This window comes from Anopheles cruzii, chromosome 2, assembly GCF_943734635.1.
Source record: "Anopheles cruzii chromosome 2, idAnoCruzAS_RS32_06, whole genome shotgun sequence".
In the NCBI taxonomy this organism is placed as follows: Eukaryota; Metazoa; Arthropoda; class Insecta; order Diptera; family Culicidae; genus Anopheles; species Anopheles cruzii.
Genome location: NC_069144.1, coordinates 53,884,498 through 53,898,446, shown reverse-complemented (window position 1 = coordinate 53,898,446; position 13,949 = coordinate 53,884,498). Strand labels below are relative to the sequence as shown.

The 13,949-nt window shown below is 43.6% G+C and overlaps 4 protein-coding genes and 1 long non-coding RNA gene across 9 annotated transcripts in view; 1 reads left to right on the top strand and 4 right to left on the bottom strand.

The window, feature by feature from the left end:
* Positions 1-215: 215 nt before the first annotated feature.
* On the bottom strand, positions 216-5,278 carry LOC128266977 (transcription factor grauzone-like). Its single transcript, XM_053003768.1, has 5 exons — positions 4,596-5,278; positions 991-1,096; positions 710-880; positions 451-649; positions 216-383 (listed from the first exon to the last, which is right to left on the bottom strand). Exons 1-5 carry the CDS (start codon positions 5,266-5,268, stop codon positions 216-218), a joined length of 1,317 nt encoding a protein of 438 aa, XP_052859728.1. The 5' UTR covers positions 5,269-5,278.
* Positions 3,484-4,528, bottom strand: LOC128277760 (uncharacterized). The gene is made up of 4 exons (XR_008269404.1): positions 4,400-4,528; positions 4,157-4,333; positions 3,896-4,088; positions 3,484-3,823 (listed from the first exon to the last, which is right to left on the bottom strand). It is a non-coding gene; the product is annotated as an uncharacterized LOC128277760 (long non-coding RNA).
* A 402-nt stretch (positions 5,279-5,680) lies between the features above and the next one.
* On the bottom strand, positions 5,681-7,423 carry LOC128266975 (zinc finger protein 568-like). Its single transcript, XM_053003765.1, has 4 exons — positions 6,558-7,423; positions 6,322-6,498; positions 6,060-6,255; positions 5,681-5,993 (listed from the first exon to the last, which is right to left on the bottom strand). Exons 1-4 carry the CDS (start codon positions 7,421-7,423, stop codon positions 5,790-5,792), a joined length of 1,443 nt encoding a protein of 480 aa, XP_052859725.1. The 3' UTR covers positions 5,681-5,789.
* A 359-nt stretch (positions 7,424-7,782) lies between these two features.
* Positions 7,783-9,473, bottom strand: LOC128266974 (transcription factor grauzone-like). The gene is made up of 5 exons (XM_053003764.1): positions 8,795-9,473; positions 8,533-8,656; positions 8,277-8,447; positions 8,009-8,207; positions 7,783-7,947 (listed from the first exon to the last, which is right to left on the bottom strand). The coding sequence occupies exons 1-5, from the start codon at positions 9,471-9,473 to the stop codon at positions 7,783-7,785; spliced, it is 1,338 nt and encodes a 445-aa protein (XP_052859724.1).
* A 2,831-nt stretch (positions 9,474-12,304) lies between these two features.
* Positions 12,305-13,949, top strand: part of LOC128277756 (uncharacterized) — a 45,451-nt gene continuing 43,806 nt past the window's right edge. The window contains exons 1-2 of one of the 5 annotated variants that reach the window (XM_053016266.1): positions 12,305-12,367; positions 13,155-13,640. In XM_053016266.1, coding sequence (XP_052872226.1) covers positions 13,547-13,640 — 94 coding nt within the window. In that variant the 5' untranslated portion in view covers positions 12,305-12,367; positions 13,155-13,546. Of the gene's footprint in view, positions 12,431-12,976; positions 12,995-13,154; positions 13,641-13,949 lie in introns of those variants that run through there. The other 4 variants (XM_053016265.1, XM_053016267.1, XM_053016269.1 and 1 more) reach the window with 4 other exon arrangements.

Sequence of the window (13,949 nt, the reverse complement as noted above, 5' to 3'; positions counted from 1 at the left end):
ACAAGCACACAGTGCTCACTTGTTGATATGAAATTGTTTCGCAAATTCTGTTACATTCGTCGATCGGGAACAAATTGTGTTTGAGTGTTTTGTGAACCCAAATTTAAACAACACACCATTCGAAGTTCTTTGTTTTATTTTCGACACCCATACACTATTTCGTTTGCATTATGATGTTCGATGTAGAAAACAAATTCAAATTTTTGCCTCCGGTCTTAACATCCCACCTGGGACGGGTCTTTGTGGTTCTGCCTTCGCCCTTGTTTCCACTCCGCAGGATGCATCCCCTTCCTGTGTGCGTGCATATTTGCAGACGAGTTGAACAACTTAGGACAGTATAGACATTGGTACAAGATGTCGCCCGTGTGCATGGTCATATATTCCTGCAAAAAAGCAAAATGAAAACTCCATTATCCAACAACGTAAAAAAACATAGTCACAGATAAATACCTGCAGTGTGAACGCCCTTTTGAACGCTTTCTGACAAACGGTGCATTTGAAAGATTTCTCTTTCCTGTGCACAAACGTTTTGTGGCTTTGTAACGCCAGAGAGTTTGGTGCACGTTTGCCGCAAATATCGCATATTTGCGGCTCACTGCTGCTCTTATGCCTGAGGGTATGCTTTCTTAAACTGCCTGAATTTTTAAGCCTACGCAGAAAAACCACCTTGAGAACACAGAGACACATTGGAACTCTCATCAATCCTTACCACTTTCCACAAAGGTTACACTCCACTCTGGTCTGTGATTCTGCCCCTCCTTGATGCGCATTTTGATGAACCCCAAATTGTGATCGTCCTTCCGAGTATGTGTCACATATCAGATCGCCCGGAACGTGTGTCGCAAGGTAATGCTGCTCTAACGTTTTTTCGCTACAAAATCTTTAAAACAAAGTCAGTTTCCGCAGGAAACCAATCAAAAAGGTTAAATAATAATCATTATTAAATAATAACTTGTTGGAAGCACCTCTTTTGTGATGGTGTACACTAACTTTGCACTATCAGCCGGGCCTTTGGTAAGAATCACTATTTCCAGATCGCTGACCAAACCTTTCTCAATATCAGACCTGGACTCATGATCAGGTAAATTTTTAGAATCTGGTAGAAATATTTGTGATATTTTCTGTGCTGCCGGTTCATCATTGGAGTCGTTGGAATCCATCACGATGCATCCTGCGGAATGGACTCGCTCAACTTCCGTGTAAAACGTGTGGAATCCCTTAACTTGATTCCAACAGCCACTACATATCATTTGGTTTTGAACTGTTTCGGGAGCGAACCAAAAATGCTGGCAGAGAACATCCACTTTTTCTAGTTCCGATTCAATGTTTTTCATTATCACCGATTCTTCACATCTTAGGCACAACAAACACATACCAGATTCTACTTGCTCCTCCATTATTCCTATTTTTAAATAATGCAGTATTCGCCCTCTTAAAGCAAATGCTCCAAATATTTATCAAACAATCCTATGTTTACATTGGAAATAATAAAGCAACAATACTAAAATGTCAGGACGATTTTCACGTTTCGTTTATAGCAACTAGTTGAGGATTTCATTATTTTTTCTATTTATCTTCCAAAGTTCGTTCCCATTTCCCTGATTCAGATTCAGATTTATTCCGTTTTACAACTTAATCCTAATTCGTCAATTCTTCTAGCTATCGGTTTGCTCCTCAACTTCTATTGTCTGCAATGGCTTATATCGGTTTATATACTGATCATATGTTTTTTGCCACTCCAAAGGATGCTTTTTTTTCCTGTGCGTAGTCATATTAGAATGTGAATTGTACTGTTTTGGACAGTGTGGACATGTATACAAATAATCGCCTGTATGTGAGAACATATGCTCCTAGAAATGAAAACAGTAAAATTGAAGCAGAAGAATAAAAAAAGATGTGTTTTGTTTACCTTTAAATTTGTTTTGCTAGAGAGACTTTTTCCGCAGATGCTACACAAAAACTTGTTTGCCTTGTGAACACGTGTGATGTGATTCCTGAGACTGATGGTTTTCGAGAATTCCTTGCCACATGTATTGCAAACGCATTTTTCGCTACTATGACATTTCGTCTTATGCTCTCTTAAGTAACAAGCATCTTTTAACCTGTAAAGCAACATATTATATTATTTACTGCACATTGCATGATTCATCTTGTATGCTTACCACTTTTTACATATTTCACACTCTACGGAAGTATACTGCTTCAAGTGTACGATCCTTTTATGATAATTGTAATTCTTCTTTTGTCGGAATGATTTTGAACATACTTCACATATAAACAATTTTGGAGCATAATGGACATTTGCCATGTGTCTGTCTACAGCCACTTCGGTTGGAAAACTGCAAACGAAATAGTAATTGTAACATGTATCGCTAAATAAAGGATAGAAAAGCAAATACGAAATCATACCATTTCGAGCAGTCCGTACATTGATACGTTTCCTGATCTTGTTCTGGATTATTTCTTTTGGTTGGCTTATGTTGTTTTCGGTGCGAAATTAGTTCTTTTAAATCGGAGTAAACAAGTTCACAATCTATGCACTTGTAACGTTTGCAAAATTGTTCATGAGCATTCAGTTGATATTCTTTCACAAAAAATGTATCGCACGATTGGCATTTGTAGGGCGTCCTTTCTGGAACTGGAGTTGACGCCGGAGTTTCACGGTGTTTGTCCAGGATTTTTGTAGGAGGATGTCCAGGAGGATGTGTGTCAAATGTTTTTCCGATTTCGGTGCCTAATGCCACATCCTCGCTATCCGACAGGCCAAACGAATGCTCTGAGTAAGAATGTCCTTCATCGAGCGCATCGATTGCATCAATAGATGCACATTCCCTGATGCCGTTGTGAACTTCATTGTACGTGCCATTCTGTTTAGCCTCAAAATCCATGTCATCCTTTTCTGCTAAATCATCGATACGTGATTTCTTCTGGTGCTGTTCTTGCACAGCATCAAATATTCTTTCGATTTTGTCATCTATGTCGTCCGTATCTGATCCACCATCCCAGCACTCTTCCAGGACACTGGCTGATGATTTGGCACATTCCACAGAAACCTCGATACAATACGTCTCATGTATTAACTCCACTTCCTTGTAGAACTTATCGAACTCGTCCACATGTTTCCAGCAATCGTTACAAACAAAATGCTTCTGTGCAACTTCATTGGTAAACCAGAAGTGCAGGGTAATAGTGTTGATAACATCTGTTTCGAATGCTGTGCTAGAAACATTCAATCGCTCTTTGTGCTGTAAGCACAATAAACAAATATCGGATTCCATCATTTTCCTAGAACTTTATTAAATATGATCGCTAAACTGAGTCTGCACAAAACGTTCCGCTGTTGTGTTTGGAACTGCAAACGACCATCAAAACATTGTCAAAACGTTTTGACAATAAACACCAAAAACCCCTTTAGTTTATGCCTAAGGTTTGAAAACGTCATTTCGAGTACAATAACATATTGTATTTATTAAGGTTCTGTGATTATTCAGAATAGGTGCCTTAATTCTATTCCATTTTTTTCTGGGCAAATTTCGAGATGAACTGTTTTGTGGCTCCTTCCTCACAAAGTTATCACAACAATGCTTTTCATGTTTCAGGCCTTTTTGCTTCCAATGCTAAGCATTCCTGTTGTTTCACCTTTTGCAGCTCCACCAGTTATATGGGCTGGATTATACCGATTTAGATACTGTTCACGATCTTTTTTCCACTCCAAAAAATGCATTTTTTTCTTGTGCGCAATCATATTAGAGTGCGAGTTAAACATCTTTGGACAGTGTAAACAGGTATAGAGATACCCACCGGTATGCAAGGCCAAATGTTCCTGAAAATGGTCAAGTTGAAAATGCATATCAAATACAGACGAGCAATGCCACCAAACGATGTGTTTTTCTACCTTTAAAATTGATTTCACGAAAAAACACTTTCCGCAGACGTTGCACCGAAAGTTTCTTTTCGTGTGGCTGGCGCGGACGTGCGATTGTAGATTCACATTGGTCAAGAAAACCTTACCACATCTCTTACAAGGCCAGTTCCTGGTTGTATGAGACAACCTCATATGGGTGGATAAGTAAGTAGTGTCTTTTAGCCTTAAATTAGAAAGTACAATACTTGAATGGTCATTTAACTTTAAGCATAAATCAGCATGTGCTCTTACCACTTGTCACAAATTGTGCATTGTACTGGCGTCCACTGCTTCAAGTGTATCAATTTTCTGTGAATGTTGTAATATGCTTTGTCTTTGAAAGATTTCGAACAAAATTCGCACATGTACAACTTTGTTGGATAATGGACGTATGCGATGTGTCTATCCACAGCTACTTCGGTTGGAAAACTGCAAGCAAATAATGTTGAAATGTAGCAATTAAAATAGTCTTCAACCCAAAATTTGAGATCGTACCATTTCGAGCAGTCCGTACATTCATAAATTTCCCGGTCTTGGTCAGGGTCCTTTCTCTTCGGAGGTTTATGCTGTTTTCGGTGCGAAATCAGTTCTTTCAAATTGAACAACACGAGCTCACAGTCCTTGCAGACGTAACGTTTGCAAAATTGTTCATGAGCAACCAGTTGAAATTGTTTCACAAAAGTTTTACTACATGTTTGACATATATAGAGTTCGCTTTCCGGTGCATGAGTTTGCTTTGCGGTGCTGCTAGCTGGTTCACCATATTTGTTCAGTAATTTTTCACTTTCCGAGTCGGATGTCGAATCATCAGCATCCGTGAGTTCGAACGAATGTTCTGAATGAGAATGTTCTTCGTAAAACGATTTAGTTGGAACATTTAGTACACTTATTTTTAACCAAGCGTTTTCATGAACTTCAATGCTCGTGTTATCATCTGCTTTATCTTCTAAATCAAAATCATCTTCATCATCTAACTGGTCGATTTGCGACTCTTCCTCTTCCACTAAAACAGCATCGTAATCACTGCTGAATTTGTCATGTGATTGTTCTGTATCAAATTCCTTATTCCAGGTTGTGCAGCGCCCTACCTCCGGTTCCTGATGCACACTTGCTGATGATTTGGTACAATTGGCAGAAGCCGCGATACGATTCGTTCGATGTATCATCTCCACTTTCTTGTAAAATTTATCAAACTCGTCCACTTGTTGCCAGCAATCGTTGCAAACTAAATGTTTCTCTGCATCTTCTGGGGCGAACCAGAAGTGTAGGGCAATAGTGTTGATAACAGTTGTTTCGAAAACTTTGCTAGGCACTTTCAAGCGCTCTTTGTGCTCTAAGCACAATAAACAAATATCGGATTCCATTATCTCCCTTAGACTTTAGCTAATACAAACACTTCAGTAATAATATTCACAGAATGCGGCTGCTGTATTTGGAATTGCAAACACCAATCAAAACATTAATTGACATTTGACTACGGCTGACAAACAAACATCAAATTTCACCTTTAGTTTATACCTGTTGTTTAAAAGACTCATTTTGGAATGGCTTGGAAGGAAAACGCAGAGAACGATGATACAGTAAAGAATACAATTGACAAAGTAAAGATCTGCAATTGAAATCAGATGCAGATCTGTATCAGATCTGTATAACAGTCGGTTTTCTCAGTCCCACTGGTTTCCTGGCCCCACTGGCCCCACGCAAAAAACGAATTCACGAATTACAGATCAAGTACGAATCAATTGTGGTACGGTGGAATATGGCAAACTATCGACGGAACAACTATCCTAACCACTTGAACTTGAGCAAAGCGTGTGGCGAACAACTTAGCCACTCTCTCGTTATTAATAGACCCAGATCCAGAAAGCATCGCTACTTCAATCCTTCAAAGCGTTTCCATTGTTTCGGTGCCTGACCTTCTTACAATATGATCTGGCTTATTTCGATTCTGGTGCTGCTCACGATCTTTTTGCCACTCCAAATTATGGATCTTTTTCTTGTGCACAAAACGATTGGCGCTTGAATTGAACTTCTTTGGACAGTAAGGACAGGTGTACAGATAATCGCTGGTATGCGTAGCACAATGTTCCTGAAAATAAAAATAAAATTATCGAAGTTAATACAATAATTACATCAAGCGATTTATTTTGTTTACCTTTAAACTGTTTTTACTGGCAAGATTCTTTCCGCAGATGCTACACAAAAACGTTTCCTTTGTCATGTGAGCACTTCTGATGTGATGTTTAAGACTCCAGCTTGTCGCGAATACCTTACCACATGTATCACAAGCGAAGGTTTTAGTTTTATGACATTTTCTGATATGCGTCGTTAAGTAAGTAACATCTTTCAGCCTAAAAATGACGAGCAAAATATTGAATAATTCAATATACATTGCATGAATGACTAAATGTTCTTACCACTTTTTACATATTTCACATTCCACGGAAATGTACTGCTTCAAATGTACTAGTCTTTTATGGATATTATAATCTGATTTTTTTTTGAAAGATTTTGCACAAACATCGCAAATGTAAAATTTTTCAGGATAATGGACGAATGCGATGTGCCTATCCACAGCCTCTTCGGTTGGAAAACTGCAAACAAAATCATAATTACAGAGTGTTAGAATACAAATGCAAATTCGAGATTATACCTTTTGGAGCACTCTGTGCATTGATGAGCTTGCCCGCCCTGTTCTGGACTGCCTCTCTTGGTTCGTATATGTTGTTTTCGGTGCGAAATTAATTGTTTTAAATCGAAGAAAACAAGCCCACAATCTATGCACTTGTAACGTTTGCAAAATTGTTCGTGAGCAGTCAGTTGATATTCTTTCACAAAAAATGTATCGCACGATTTGCATTTGTAGGGCGTGCTTTCTGGAACTGGAGTTAGCGCCGGAGTTTCACAGTGTTTGCCCAGGATTTTATTATGTGTATCAAGTGATTCTCCGCTTTCGGTGTCTGATGCCTCATCTTCGCTACCCGACAGGCCAAACGAATACTCTGAGTAAGACTGTCCTTCATCAAGCGCATCGATTGCATCAGCAGATGCACATTCCTTTAACCTGTTGCTTTTACGAGCTGCATCGTATGTTTTAATCTGTTTGTCATCCACATCCTTGTCATCCTTTTTAACGGAATCGTCAATTTGTATTTTCTTTTGGTGGTGCTGTTGGATGCCTTCGAAAATTCTTCCGATTTTTTCATCGATCTGCTCTGTATCCGATTCGTCATCCCAGGATACGTAGTATTCGCTTTCCTCTGCATGTATTCCGTCTGGTGATTCGGGACAATTCTCTATAAAACTTCTCTGATGTTCCAATACCACTTTCTTGTAAAATTTATCAAACTCGTCCACTTGTTTCCAGCAATCGTTACAAACGAAATGTTTCTGTGCGACTTTCTTGGTGAACCAAAAGTGCAGAGCAATAGTGTTGATGACATTTGTTTCGAATACTGTGCTGGACACTTTCAGACGCTCTTTGTGCTTCAAGCACAATAAACATATTACGGATTCCATTATCTTCCTAAAACTTTACCAGATATAAACACTACAACGATGAAGTGCACAGAGCGCGCGACTGCTGTTGTTTGGAATTGCAAATGCCGATCATTTGACAATTGTCAATACGATGTTTGACAATCAAACATCAAAACTCTTCTTTAGCCAACCACTTTTTTTGAATTATGTTCCGATTTGTTGCACAGTTTCCGTGCAATTTTTTTATAAATATCACAGGTTGAATTATAAGATAAAATCATTTGTGTGCAAGTACACGATTTCTGAGCAATGTTTATTAATGCTCTGTGATTATCCAGCATAGGTCGAAGTATACTCCTTAATTAGCTGCATCTGGGGGTACCTTTCCAGCAAGCTTTTCAACTTACTTCCTTGAAGCGATTCTCGTACTGCTTGCGACTGTGTTCCCATTCCGAAGGATGCATCTTTTTCTTATGCGAATGCATGTTGGCATTCGAGTTAAACTTTTTCGAACAGTATGGGCAGCTGTACAGAAAACCACCGGTATGTGTAGTTAAATGTTCCTGAAAGTACGCACCACGCAAATTAGACACAGCAACAACGAACTGGTGGATTTCTGATTACCTTGAGTGTGACCGCTCGCTTGAAAGCTTTTCCGCAAATAGCACACAGAAAAGACTTCTCCTTCATATGCACAAACTTTTTGTGGGCTTTTAGAGCCGAAGCATTAGGTGAGGTCTTACCGCATATGTCACAAATATTCTGTTTTGCACTACTACCATGTCTCTGCATGTGCTTGCTGAGGTTGGGCAAATTCTTCAACCTGAAATACAAGTAACCATTATCCGTCACCGTCACAGTCCAGAACAGTCATTGCTCGTCATACTCATACCATTTACGACAAATTTTACATTCCACCCCACGAGAGGGCTCATGATGAATTTTTTGATGATGCCGAAGCTGGGCTAAGGCTTTGAACGCTTTCGAGCACACATCGCAGATATACCTTTCGGGGCCATGCACGGTTTCCATGTGTCGCTTGACGGAAGCTTCAGAAGCGAAACTGTAAAAGTGGATTGATAAAACGATGGCACGGATGAGAGGTTTCCCACAACAATAAAGTGCATTAAAATTCATTTGCACCTTACCTTTTGGAACACTCTGAGCACTGAGGAGACTTTTGAAGTTGTTGCTCTTGTTTATGCTGCTCGCGGTGAATGCTCAGTTCGCCATATGTTGTGAAGTTACGATCGCAGTCCTCACACTTGTAATCTTTCCGTCGCGCAAGATGACTATTTAGCAGTGAGCGTTTACTAATTCTAGCAGTGCCCTTGTAATGCGGAGCAGATGCAGGACCATCAATCGTCGTGTGATCGTTCCGGGACGGAAGAGAGAAGAATGTCTTCCTACAAGCTTTGTCGGTTATGGTTTTTGTATTAATATTGTGCTTTGCATAGTTCTGCGGACGAGTATGCTGGCGGAAGTGTCGGCCACAGCAATCCATAAATATTCTCATATTATGAACTGTGCGAAGATGTGTCCTAAGTGTTGAGACAGTTGTGCAGGTCATACCACATTCGGCACATTTCAAGCGACAACACATATTTGTCAAACCACCACAATAATCGTATGAAACCGTTCTATCGATTCTACGAGTCGGTTCACTGTTGCTATAGACAGCTGGCTCATTCGCAACTGCATAATCGATGGGATATACCTCCGGGGAATCCTTTATTAGGTCGGAAACAAGCCCTAACTGGTTCACAGGTCGCTTAACATTTGTATTCTCTCGAATATTTAACTCCTCATGTTTTGGTGCGTGGAGAAGCGAGGAGTGTGCCGAGTTCTGCTTGATCTCTGCCCTTGCATGCAACCGAAGTACTTTCTTGTAGAATCGCTGAAATTCTTCCACGTGTCGCCAACAATTCCTACAAACAAACTGATTTCGGGCGACCTGTTGGTCGAACCAAAAATGCCGACACAAAATGCTGACGATTTTATTCAGTGACCCTTCACTATCACACGGCATACGCTCTTTGTACTCTAAACACAATATGCAGATGGTAGTTTCCAGAATCTCCAGCTGCATCATGATAGCATAGAGAGGAATACCACTAAATAATTGGTGATCTCGCGATACGCGGATATTTCGCTGACTATCAAATTTCTTTATTGATAAACAATGACTGCGGCATCTCAGCTGTTTGGACACAGATTGATTGCCGGGTGTATATAGTTCCTGATTGAAGAGGCCACCGTGGATGAAATATTTCGTCCGGGTGATGTGCACCGAAATATTTCAATTTGATTATTCAATTGCTTCGTTATTGTCTAAGGTTTTAATACATTTGAACCAAGATTCCAGTTCAGTCGGATGTTGTGATGATAGAAAGGGAAAGGTCATATTGGTAAAGGAGAGCACATTTACATTTTAAGCGCTTTTTAAAGATGCTTTCTTTTATGAGCGTGCCAAATCCACATTGAGAAGCAGATGACAAAGGCATAATGATTTAAGTATGCATTTCTGGCACACCCGTTGCCCGTGCGAAGACAGTGGGCGGATAGAGCAATATGTAAATTCTAGCAGAGAAGGGCTGACTATCTGTTTCCTCAGCATAAGCAGCTAATCATGACGGCGGCCAGTAGATTCTTTCGAACCTAGATCAATTAACTATTACCCTAAATCCCACTTCATGAGCTTTCGTCTGAACTTGTTCCATCGAGCCAGACAACGAGGCAGAGCTATGGGAAACACGACAACACATGCGATCCACTTGTTTGCTGCAGACAAGCTCAGGCCACAATCATGCCTTCTCCCCGAATGAAGTGGTTGGCGTCTAAACGCAAAGTTCTGCATCGTTTAACCTGACCGGGGCGGCCGAAGCACACATGCTGGCCGCACGCGGCTGCCGGAACCACCAGGTTATAGCGCACCCACCAGGGAATGGCGTTCCGGTGGTGGTTGTTTCCGTTCTAGCGGATCATCTGACTGACACAGCAACCAAACCATAGCATTAGGTCATATAATGTCGACGCCCCATGAGACAACGGTCCTAAGATGTACCCACCAACCTAGAAAGAAGCGAAACAAAAAGCGACTTCCGTCCGATGGCTTTATCTGCCGGAGGAAACGGTAAAGGTTAAGGCAAGATGACACAGCTGAGTTTCGAGCATCGAGTATTACCACCGTTTTTTTCTTACTCGACTCAGGCTAAACCCAGAGGACGAGACGACACACCGCAAGAGATTATGCTGACTGATACTATCTCTGGCCGGGAACGAGAATGATATCGTTCTCCGGGATCCCCCCGCCCGGCCTTTTCTCCGTCGACTCATCATTCTACCGCTACCGACCATGTGAACCCGTGGCCGTGTGGGGGTTTCTTTATTCTTTCGCTTACCCGTACCCGTGCGGGCTGCTATCGCAGTTCGGACCGCCATTCCATCTTGTCTGCCTTCTTCGGCTTCGGGTTTGCTGAAATACGAAAATAGTGCCCAACAAAGCGTGTAGCATCGTTTATTTGCTTAATTAGGAGTTGTTTGCGAACCGTGGCGCAGCCGAACCCCAGGTTGTGTCCTCTGTTCGCGGCACGCAGCGCTCCACAACATCAATCAGCAACATTATAATAACGTAACCGGGCTTGATACCGATCGTTTTCCTTTTCCGCATTAATTTGCGCATTGCCATTGAATTCGGCTTGATAGCGAGAGCATCCACTGAGCGGAATGTTAGGGTTCTCTTTCCTGTCCGTTTATCCCATATGGCCCAGAGAGCTCGTACTGGTCCAAAACTGAACTCCTGGCTTTAGGTTGAGAAAGAACAAGAGCATCCAATCCAAAGCTCACCGAACTGACCGAAAGCACCGAAACGAGCTGCTGTTTCGGAACTGGTCAACAAAATGGACCTGGCCAGGTAACTAACCAGTATCAGGACCGTAACGCTATCCTAATTTTACATTTTAAGGATAATTATTGTAATTTTTTAAAGTAATTAATATGACATGTGTTATTATCCTTCCATTGCCACTACCTACGCTTGCTCGATTTGCTCAGCGCCCACCACCTTCGAGGGATGGTGTCCTTAATCTCGCGGTCACCGAGAAAAGGAGAGAGAAAGAGAGAGAGCCCGAGAGAGAATAGCGATTAACAGCACACGGCTGTTCACATTCGACCTCCTGGAATATTTGTGTCTGCGCGAACCGGAACTGGTTTTTGCACCTCATCGGGCGTCCAGTTGGCGCGCCCCCCTCGTCTCGTCCTCTCACCGACCTCCCTTCCCAGCCCCGTATCCTTGCCGGCCGTGTCCCGCCTCTCGCCTTCCCAGGACCTCAACCGGGGCGACCTCAACGGATCCTGCCGCGGGCACCAAAGTGCCCAAAAGCAAACCCGGCCCATTTATTATGCCAACCGGTTGAATCCGACCGCTCCCGACCCCGACCCCGACCGACGCCGCGTCCTCCCGAAACAACCCTTTCGTACCACCTCGTCGCAGCCATCGGTCGCAGTTTAAGAAGTATATAGACAACAAAATAAACCAAATCGACTTTCTTTTTATCGGACACTTCTTGAAACCCCAAAAGAAGGGCACATCGGCAAGCGGCTCCGTTGCCGGTTTCAGCGAGCGAAAAAACAAAGCCGAAAAGATTCCCAAAACAGTTGCAATGGATCCCGAATTCTCGTCGGCCGTACAACCTGAACCGTTGTGTCCCTGGTCCGCGGACTGGCCGAGTAGCGTTTTCTCTCCGCTCTCTCTGTCTCTCTCTCTCTCTTGCTCTTCATCGCTCCACCGTCTTCGCGGGCAGCCGTCTTCAAGGTTTGCCCCGTCGACGAGCGCAGCGACGACGATCGGACGCGATCGCGATCGTGAACATATCTCGCGCACCGTTCCCAGCGCACCCAGCGCTCAGTCCGTCTTGAGCCTTCGCCCGGAAAGGGTTCCCGCTTAGCACTCGATCTGTTGGTTCTCCACCGGTCTGCTCCGGGGTGTGTGTGTGTGTGTGCGTGCGTGGTGGGATCGATCTCCCTTTTTTGCGACCATTGTTTAAGGTGCGAGAGATGCGGCATTGTATGGAATCGTTTGTCGGTCGGTACTATCGCGGGCCAGACTGACTCTCGGTGGCTGTGTTTGCTGCAGACTGTGTGTGTGTGTGTGTGTGTGCCTTGGTGAGGGGGCAGAACCGCGCCTCCCGGGGGCTGGGAGGAACCCGCAAGCCCAGGGTTGCTGATTTCTTTTTTATCGCCTGGCGCCGTCTTTGCCACACACCGCAGTGCACAGCCTCGAACCGGCCGCATTTATCAGTTCTTGTTTGTGTGTGTGTGTGTGTGTGTGTCTGAGCGTTTGTGGGAAGAGCGAGGAAGTCGGAGACGGACGGCGGGCCTGTGGTGGCCTTTTGCGGTGTGGGAAGCAATTCACATCAGAATCACAAATTATCCCGTCGGTCGTGCCGACGAGCCGGAGAGAGAACTGTTTGTTGCTGGCCGCCCCCGGGGGCCGCTGCTCTTGCTGCTGATAGCTTGGCTTGGCTTGCAGCTGCGGTGCTTGGGCAAAGTGGCTCAATGTCACAGTTTCGTACTTTCACGCTTTCGCATCAACTTCAGCTCCGGTCCCGAGTGAGCGGTCAAAACTCCTTTTTGCCTTCGGCACATCCTTTCCAGCAGCAGGGAGGGACCGTTGGCGACCTCAGAGTGGTGCGGACTCTTCGTCCCCACACTGCACTGCTCCGTCACGACGTCACGGCGTGTACTTAATCCCTCCCTTTTTGTTTTCAAGTGTTTGCAGCTCAAACGAAAAACCATTATCGGAAACATGTTCTGAAGTAACACGACTTGCCTCGCGCGTATGTGTGTGTATACGTTTAGTGCGCACTCCGTAAGTGTCTCCGTTCCAGCACAGAGCGTCTACGTCGGCACTACTACTCGGAGTGTTTGAGGGCTGCCATTACGTACCGTGATCGCGCCGTCGGTGTTCGCCATTCAAAAGGTTCGTCGGCTACGTGCGCATTGAAATCGATTGATCGAAATCGACACGCGGTGCAGTGCACTGGCTCGGTTCTCAGCGCTGGTCGTCGGTCTGCGTGTGTGCCAGCGCCGGAAAGTGTCTCACGTTGCCGCCGTGCGTGTCTTACGAATTTTTTTAGCAGCCCACCACTACACCCCGAGCCGATGCTGCTGTCGTCGCGCGCAAACATGAGGCTGCTCTGCTACGCACTGGTCACCCTGGTGACACTAGTTACGGTGACCAACTGTGAAGCGAAAGGTAAGTCGGTTACCAAAGCTACCTACCGTCCGCGAAACATTTCGGCACCGGTTGCTGTGTTGTAAGCGGCTTATCGTGCCATTAACTTGTTAACCTTTAAGCCACAAAGTTTAAAAATAAGTATGTAAAGTGCGCCCGCTCAGCATTCATGCTCCAGATTTATTCGTCAAGGTCACGAAACATTCACCATCTCTTACTTGTTGATAACGATGGACCTTTCGCTCTCACGGTGCAGCAATACTGCACACAGACGGACTATTGTTTTCTGCTCAGCTTTGGCAATTATCTTATGGCAAAATTTATAAAATG